The sequence below is a fragment of the Bos javanicus genome, chromosome 11, assembly GCF_032452875.1.
Source record: "Bos javanicus breed banteng chromosome 11, ARS-OSU_banteng_1.0, whole genome shotgun sequence".
In the NCBI taxonomy this organism is placed as follows: Eukaryota; Metazoa; Chordata; class Mammalia; order Artiodactyla; family Bovidae; genus Bos; species Bos javanicus.
Window position 1 is genome coordinate 97,347,631 of NC_083878.1, and position 9,373 is coordinate 97,357,003.

General features: G+C 44.6%; 1 protein-coding gene across 4 annotated transcripts in view; it reads left to right on the forward strand.

Annotated features, from left to right (window-relative positions):
• The window catches only part of ZBTB43 (zinc finger and BTB domain containing 43), a 28,971-nt gene extending 20,700 nt beyond the window's left edge, over positions 1–8,271 (forward strand). For 2 of the 4 annotated variants that reach the window (XM_061433533.1, XM_061433535.1), the window contains exons 2-3: positions 2,459–2,512; positions 2,822–8,271. In XM_061433533.1, coding sequence (XP_061289517.1) covers positions 2,844–4,340 — 1,497 coding nt within the window. In that variant the 5' untranslated portion in view covers positions 2,459–2,512; positions 2,822–2,843 and the 3' untranslated portion in view covers positions 4,341–8,271. The remainder of the gene's footprint in view (positions 1–2,458; positions 2,513–2,821) is intronic. The other 2 variants (XM_061433532.1, XM_061433534.1) reach the window with 1 other exon arrangement.
• The last annotated feature ends 1,102 nt before the right edge of the window (positions 8,272–9,373 follow it).

Sequence of the window (9,373 nt, forward strand, 5' to 3'; positions counted from 1 at the left end):
AATCCCATTCAGGAGGGCTCGGCCTAATCATCCCCCAGAGCAAACACAATCACACTGGGGGAGGGCGTCAGCGTGCATTTGGAGGACATAATCAGTTTTTAGGGTGTCAGATACTCTGCCAGATACGTTGAGTGACAGAGCTAGGACAGAGTAGAATGTAGATAATGAGCCCATTTGGGTTGGAATTTTTAAAGAATATAGATCATTTATTCTGATACATGCACAGAGAAGTTTCTAGAAATATATACAGGAGTTTGTAAATCTTGGTTTCTTTTGTGGGGGAGGGGAACTAGGAATAAATGGTGGAGAGATTTTTTTCTTTAACAGCTTTTTGTGTTTTATGCCCTCCCGATTTTTTTCCAAATAGCTAAAACCAAAATTCTGTGGTGATGAGAGTTTACATACCTGTAGTCTGTATGCATTTATGTAGGTAACTGTTCCTTTTGAAATTATAAATAGCTAAATAGTTAATTTTCTGGTCTTTTTGTTGTTTTTTTATCATTATGAAATGTTCTGTGTGTGCTCAGTTGCTCAGTTGTGGCTCTTTACGACCCCACAGACGGTAGCACACCAGGGTCCTCTGTCCGTGGGACTTCTCAGGCAAAAATAGTGGAGTGGATTGCCGTTTCCCTCTCCAGGGGGTCTTCCTGACCCAGGGATCAAACACATGTCTCCTGCATTGGCAGGTGGATTTTTTTTTTTTTTACCGCTGTGCCACCTGGGAAGCCACTATGAAATGTTCTGAGAGCTCTAAATAATAAATTAATGCTCAATTCTAAAAACACTGCCTTACCTCTTAAAATTAGTCATGACTAATCTGGTATTTTCACATCTCCTTAGAAGATGCAGTGATGTGATAGGAAAAACAGCATAGGCTTTGGAGTCGTAGAAACCTAGATTTCAAATCCCAACATAATAAAAATTAGCTTTAATTTTAGCCTTAGGAAATTTACTTGAAATAGTGAACTTAAGATAACAGCCCTCTACATTTGCCTGGCGTGCTGCGATTCATGGGGTCGCAAAGAGTTGGACACGACTGAGCGACTGAACTGAACTGAACTGAACATTTGTAGATTAGATGAGAAGGTGTATAGTCCCTCAGTTCAGTTCAGTCACTCAGTCGTGTCCGACTCTGCAGCCCCATGGACTGCAGCATGCCAGGCCTCCCTGTCCATCACCAACTCCCAGACATGCTCAAACTCATGTCCATCGAGTTGGTGATGCCATCCAACCATCTCATCTTCTGTCGTCCCCTTTTCCTCTCATCTTAAATCTTTCACAGCATCAGGGTCTTTTCCAGTGAATTCAGTTCTTCTCATCAGGGGGCCGAAGTATTGGAATTCCAGCTGTATAGTCCCTGGTATATAGTAACTACTCAAAAAACTTTGGAAGTTTCTTCTCTTGGTATCTCTCCCTGTCTCTGAAATGTAACTTTCAACCTTTGTTGGGTTATCTGCTTCCTTTTTCTGGTACTTAGAAAATCTGCTGTTTAGCAATGTTTAGATATGGTATCAGACTCAAGTGACAAATAGCATCAATAAATCTGTTGAGGGACTTCCTGGTGGTCCAGTGGCTAAGACTCCAGGCTTCCAGTGAGGAGGGCCTGAATTTGATCCCTGGTGAGGGAACTAGATCCCACATGCTGCAGCTGAGAGTGTGCAGCCTGCATCTGGAGAGCCTGCCTGCTGCAACTGAGACCTGGTGCAGCTAAATAAATACAAATTAAACAGATAAATCTGTTGGGTGTTCTGGTTTGTTTTAATTTTCTCTGGAATTGCAGAGGCTGAGCAGCATCTCTAGCAGAGTTCATCTCATTGATCACTCTTGTGAATTGTCTGTAATGCTTGACTCACCCCACAAAATATATTTACGGTAATGCGACAAGCAATCCCTTCTTTGTTATAACTATTTTCAGATTGAGTTCACTCAGTGACAGGGACAGTGTTTACTGTACTCTTTGTTTGATAGCTTTTAAAACAATTTGGAGATTACCAGTGAGAAAGAATACCTTGCCTTGCCATTTTGTTCTGTTTCACATTATCAGAAGCTCTTAAAGGACTAGAATTCTGACAGCAGCTAGAGCAACCCATGTTGTTTGGGACCTCAGTGAGTTAGCCCCTGTGGTGCTACAGAACCAAAGACCTGACTGAACTGATCACAGCTCTTTGGCCCCTTATCCCCTCCCTGGATTCTAGCACAATGGTCTTCTTTCAGTTCCTTGCAGTTACCGAGATCACGTCTGCCTAAGGGACTTTACCTCTGCTTTAAGAATCTGCCAGCAATGCAGGAGACCCAGGTTTGATCCCTGGGTTGGGAAGATCCCCTGGAGAAGGAAATGGCAACCCACTCCAGTATTCTTGCCTGGGAAATCCCATGGACAGAGGAGCCTGGTGGGCTACAGTCCATGGGATTGCAGAGTCGGAGACGACTAAGCAACTAACTCCCCTTCTTTCCACAGTTCTTCCTCGTGTGGATTGAATTTGAGGCCTCTTAAAAATTCTGTCAGGAAAAGGTATTGTATTTGTTCTGACTAGAAATATTTATTTTGTTTTACTTGGGATTTATATGGTTTACAAATATCTCTGGATTCTGTTTTCTCACAGACACAGGCAGTGTCAAGAGTTAATACCATAAATAATGGTGGGAGGCTCTTGCTTTTGGCACACTCAACACCTGCAAGCCTTGCGCTGGGGGATGAAGGCCCCACCCACTGTCCCCACAGGCCAGGACGTTTTTTGAAACTATGGAACCTTGGTTTTCTTAGTGATCTGTAAGTTTCTCTTTGGGCTGGAATTAGTACTAATTTTTCTTTCTCTTTTAGCACCAACAAGATTTGTGATGAAATGGAGCCTGGAACAAACTCTTTTCGAGTAGAATTTCCTGATTTTTCCAGCACCATTCTGCAAAAACTGAACCAGCAGCGCCAGCAGGGACAATTATGTGATGTGTCCATTGTTGTCCAAGGCCACATTTTCCGAGCACACAAAGCTGTTCTTGCTGCCAGTTCCCCCTACTTTTGTGACCAGGTACTCCTGAAAAACAGCAGGAGGATTGTTTTGCCTGATGTGATGAATCCCAGAGTGTTTGAGAACATTCTCCTGTCGAGTTATACGGGGCGTCTAGTAATGCCTGCTCCAGAAATTGTCAGTTACTTAACAGCAGCAAGCTTCCTCCAGATGTGGCATGTGGTCGACAAATGCACTGAGGTTTTAGAAGGAAACCCTACAGTCCTTTGTCAGAAGCTAAATCATGGCAGTGACCACCAGTCTCCAAGCAGCAGCAATTACAATGGCCTGGTAGAGAGCTTTGAGCTGGGCTCCGGAGGCCACACGGATTTCCCCAAAGCCCAGGAACTGAGGGATGGAGAGAACGAAGAAGAGAGCACCAAAGACGAGCTGTCATCTCAGCTCACTGAGCACGAATACCTTCCCAGTAACTCATCCACAGAGCATGACCGGCTGAGCACGGAGATGGCGAGCCAGGACGGGGAGGAGGGGGCCAGCGACAGTGCCGAGTTCCACTACACCCGGCCCATGTACAGCAAGCCCAGCATAATGGCTCACAAACGCTGGATCCATGTGAAGCCCGAGCGCTTTGAGCAGGCGTGCGAGGGCATGGATGTGCACGCACCCTATGATGAGCACCAGGTCACAGAGTCCATCAACACCGTGCAGACAGAGTACTCAGTCCAGCCCTCGGGGGTAGAGGAAGACTTTCACATTGGGGAAAAAAAAGTGGAAGCAGAGTTTGACGAACAGGCTGATGAAAGCAATTATGACGAGCAGGTGGATTTCTATGGCTCCTCCATGGAAGAGTTTTCTGGAGAGCGGTCAGATGGGAATCTCATTTGGCACAAACAGGAGGCTGCCCTAGCATCAGGCTACAGTGAGAATATTGAGATGGTAACAGGGATTAAAGAGGAAGCTTCCCACCTAGGATTCTCAGCCACTGACAAGCTGTATCTTTGTCAGTGCGGCAAGAGTTTCACTCACAAGAGTCAGAGAGATCGACACATGAGCATGCACCTCGGGCTCCGGCCTTACGGCTGTGGGGTCTGCGGTAAGAAATTCAAAATGAAGCATCATCTCGTGGGTCACATGAAAATTCACACAGGCATAAAGCCATATGAGTGTAATATCTGTGCAAAGAGATTCATGTGGAGGGACAGTTTCCACAGGCATGTGACTTCTTGTACCAAGTCCTACGAAGCTGCAAAGGCTGAGCAGAATACGACTGAGGCTTGTACCAAGTCCTACGAAGCTGCAAAGGCTGAGCAGAATATGACTGAGGCTTGTACCAAGTCCTACGAAGCTGCAAAGGCTGAGCAGAATACGACTTGAGTGGCAGGCACAAAAATAAACTGTGGTAATTATGCAAATCTGGGCACAGATGATGCGTGCTACTTGCTATTATGAGAGAAGCTTAAAAAAAAGGAAGATATTTCTGCAAGACCAGTTCTAAGTAGGCCAATTAAAAAATCTAATTCTTCAAATTTGTATGTTCCTGGCCTGGAGTGGCTAAAGGGGATAAGTGCACCCACCTCACACCTGGCAAGGTGAACCTTCAGGCCTCTTGAGTGAAGCTGGTGGACTAGAGGGTAGAGACGCCTGCACTTGGAATTGGACTCCAACCCCCCAGTTCCGTTTCAGGTGGCAGCGGTGTTTGATCAGTCATTATTACAAGGTCATATTGGAATTTTATTTTGCTCTTACTATAGATACTTAGGTAATGTGGGTTTGTTTTGGTAGCTGCTTCACTGAATGAAATGCTCCTTATCTAATAGCTACAAACAATGTGATTTCTAGGATACTAAGTTGATTAACAGAGCTCTTTTATCTGGTTTTGTTCTTTCTAAAGAGTATTCTAACCAAAACTATGGAGATTATTAAGAGGGTGACATTCTAAGTAAAAAAAAAAAAAGTAACTCATGGTACCAGCTCCAATTTCTGTAAGATGCCACTGTCACAACGATTTTCAGACTCTTGATAAGTCAGAGTTTTATATTTTAGTACTAACATTTAGTTTGAACAGTTGTTTCTAATTGTAATTCTCTAGGGTGCCAGAGATAGGTATTTCTAACTGGTTTGCTGTCCCAAATCCTGTTTGTTTAATTGTAGCATCCACACGGTGGAATCTGCTGTGGCTAGTAGACTTCTAGCCTGCCTTGACTCTGACCACGGTACCATTGGCTGCTCCAGCCCATTCACTCTGTCTTAGATTATGGTGCTTCCTGAAGTGGTCAGTCAATGACCAGTTACTGGGAAGGAGCTGGAAGCCACAGCTGAGAGTTACCTGTGAACTTCAGGAGCCTATAGAGTGCTACAGTGACACTCCAACTGTCAGAATGAGAGCCGCCAAGTAGCAGAATTTTGAGTGTCAGGTTATGGGGATGAGGGGAACCAATTGCTCAAGAAAAGGGGAGTTTTGAAAATACACTGGTAGAGATACTCACAGAGGGGTACGTTGAGCTGGTCCTCCCAGCGCTTTAGGAGTGCTGGAATGTGTTTTAAAAGAGGGAAAGAAAGAGTCCTAATTTTAGGAGGTTGTCTGCAAATTCCTGTTCTCATTTAATAGATAAAGCTGCATAAATTTACAAGTCCGTATAGCTATACCTACCAAAAAAAAAACCCAAGAAAATTAGCTATTCTGAGACCTTTTCTGAGGATCAGTCAGAAGTTTGGGATTAAAAAAGAAGCTTGTTCAGGATGTTTTAAACTGTAACATACCTGAAGCTGTCACCAGGGTTGGGACAGGGTGCTACTGTTATGTTAACTTTTCCATAAACTTAGTAGTTTATTATTTCTTAGTGGAAACTTTTTTTTTCCTGAAAACAAAAATAACTTTTCTTGGATTTGGAATGAAGTTTTTGTTTTAAAAGTTGGGCTTTGCTCTGAAATGAGTGACTTTCCTGGCAATGGCCTCTGATCCTCAAACTCCTACCATCAAGGCATTTAGTTGTATGGAAAGGGGAAAGATTTACTTACCAGTTAACGCTTGTAATCGAGGTTACAAAACAGGGATCTATTCATTAACACTGTATCATTCTCAATATATAAAAAGCACTTTGTATTTAAAACTTTATTATAAATATATATTGATTTTTTTAACCTAGAAACTAGATATTACCTCTTGGTTGTTTGCCATGTTAATACCCTCTTCTCTTAGTGTTGAAACTTCACCAGTTAACAGTCATTTCTCTGTGTACCGGACAGAGAATGTAGAGGTGACTTATAGCCAAGCTCAGATGCTGCTTCTCTTTCTCATGTTAGAAGCATTGGGTTTTAGGTATGATCCCAGCCATTGTATGTGAGGAAAAATTGTTGTATTCCTTCTACTGATTTCAGTACTAAGGCAGTGAAGCCATTTTGTTCGTCCAAAAGCCAGTCACCCTCTCTCATAGTATCAGCAGACCATTTCTGCCTGTTTGGAAGGTTTGATGTGCTGGTTTCTATTAAAGATTGTACTCAAATGAGTGTTGGAACACTTGGGAAGAAGAATCTTGAGAGGTAAAATAAAAATATTCTGGAACAATCTCATGGTCCTTCAGTTATGTTGAGATCAGCACGGCAGTCGTCGTGAGTAATGAGGAGGAGGAGGACAGGACTAGGGGGCAGCTCTCTGGTGGTAGTTTTAGAAGCTCTCAGTTGTGCTGGGACTTCATGTGTTATGAAGAGAAGCAGATCTTCTATTGAAATCCTTATGTGTACACCTGCTACTAAATGTAGAATATAAATGTAAGTTCCTCACACCTGCTGTTTGAAGCTTTTTATGGTAGTGGGGTTTTTATAAAAGTTAGAGTTGCTGATCAGTCAACCAGACCCTGTGAGATGATTGGGCATCTGAAATGCTGGCCATGTCCAGAGAGGCGGGGCAAGGGGGTTGCCTTAGTTTGGATATTGAAAGTGAATCTTTATAAACTTTGCTTTTAGGCTTAAGAGATCATACTGTATTACTACTTTTTTTTTTTTTTTTCCTCCTGCCCACCCTGGGTTGGACAGATAGTCTCTGTCTTTACCCTCAGTACAGCTTTAGAAAATCTTTCTCCTTCCCGTTGAGTTTGGAGAGCAGTGGGTAACGTTTCCAAACAGTCTTTCAGGGATCTTGTCAGTGGCCCGCAGCCAAGGTGTTTGTCCCTTACTTTGAGTCTTTACTGTGGTTTCTCTCCAGTCCCAATGGGAAAGGGCTTGAAGGCACCACCAGTGGTCTTTAATATTCGTACTGATGCTATGCCTTTCATTTTAGATCCACACATTACAATAATCCACCTGGTAAAGTAGGTCTGACCAGTTGAGAACAGACTGCCATAACCTTTTCTCAGCTGTTGAAGGTTACCCCCCAGTCCCTTCTTTTGGCCGCTGGTCTCAAAGAGTCTGCCCGAAAGGGTCTCCTCCGCTGTAGTGGGCATTTGCTGAACTGAACTGACCCTAAGCTGACTTCTGACTGACTGGGAAAGCTGCTTAGTCTCAGTGGCATCTTCCTACGGAGGCACACACCTCCTCCTGAGGCTGCTGTGGACATGAAGTTGGGGCTGAGCAGAAGCAGCAATGCTGGCTTTCCCTGGGAAGGGGGGTTTGCTGCGCCCCCCGCCCCGGGGCGGGAGGGCAGGGGAGGGTAGAGAGGATGCCATCACACCAACTTCAGGAGTTTGCTTTCATAAGGTCTCTGGATAATTTAGGAATGCTGAACACCAAGCAACATAGACCCCCACCCCTTCAGCCCTTCTGTGCCACACTAATTTTGTGATTTAGGTTGCTTTTCTGTGACTCACTTTGTTCAGTGAAACCAGGGTGTTTGTTTGGGTTTTTGTCTTTGCTAACTTATGTATTCGAAGGTACATGTTTCTTATTTCAGATTTCTACTGATAGTGCCCAATGGGAAGATGCTGGAACACATTTTGCAAATGTGATTTTTTTTTTTTAGTTTTGCTTGAAGCCTGTGTCATAATGTCAATTGCTGCTGCCTTCTTTCCTTTTATGAGGTTCCCAGTGTTTCTTCTAGAAAATTATTTATGCAAGTCAGGTGACTCTTAGACCACAAAACCATTTGACAATAAACAGAGTATCATTAGGTGCATATCTTATTGATATTTTGTGAAATGTTATGCCTGTGTTGCAAAAGTTGAATAGTTTTGTCTTTATATACTGCTGTCTTCAGTGTACAGCATGGTTTTACTTAATTGAATGTTACTGTTTAATATTTTCTTCTTATAGAAGAGACCATGCCCTTTTGTATGACATGTTTTAATAAATGTTATCTGTCAACTTTGTAAAAGTTTTGTTTTTCACTCTGGATATTTGACCACAAGTCTTTGTTTTCATTCTGACCTTTGCCACCTGAGAATAAAAGTTATATTGTGGCCTTTTGATAAGTAAATGCCAACTAGCCTGCTCAGATGGGTAGTGAGTTGATCATTTGCCCTGTCAGGCATTTATGACGATTATCTCGCTTAGCCCCCCGCCCCGTAGCCCCGTCAGGTGTTTGGGTGTCCTGGTTATTCTCTCTTGGCTCCTCCAGATCCCCTCCTTACCCTGGGCTTCGCTTTGGCCGCTCACCTCTGTGGACCTGTCCCGGCTTCTGGTCAGGGTCTACAGGAGACACGCTGGGAGGAGCCTGGCGGGTGGGAGGAGAGAAGTCCGGCCATCCACGGCTCCTTTCCGCCAGGCCAGGCGTGGCTCCACAGGCGGGCTCCCTCCGCAGCTCCTGTCAGGCAACTTCAGCGTCTGGGGACTACACCCTCCTCTTGGGCTATCAAGCCGAGGCTCGGTCCTGACTCCGGTTTCGCCGGCCCTCAGAGACTGAAGTGTCCCCGTAGGAGTTCCTGGAGCCTGCCCACACCCTTTGTAAATAGTCCCTTATGAAACGCCCGTCTCCCAGCTGAGTTATGCCTGTGTTCCGTGCCCGAACCCCAGGTGATGCCTTAGGTGCACTCGCCTCAACATGTGAGCCAGCTGTGATTCACAGGAGGGGAGTCTGTTACCAAAGGTGGCACCGCAACTTCCCCGGCAGAACTGAGATTCAGAAGCACGACTTGTGGCTGCAGCACTCGAAAGGTGGTTTTTTCCAGTCTCTTTAATGCCGCCTTGCTCTTTAGTCAGGTCTCTGCTTCACCTCACTTTCCCCTCCCCTGCTCCCCAACCCCCACCCCCAAGAAAACCCGCAAGAAGCAGCAACAGTGCTCTTTAAAAGTGCCGCAGGCACTGAGGGCCACACGTATTTCCTAACAACAGCTCATTACCAGAGACACTGCTTGTTTTAGACCAAACTTAACCATCTTCCCACACAAACCTTCTGTTACCACTGTTTGTTGTGAGGTTTCCCCCCGCCCTCCCCACTGCTGATTTTGAAGCCAGCTACAGATTGCCTCAGCTAGCTT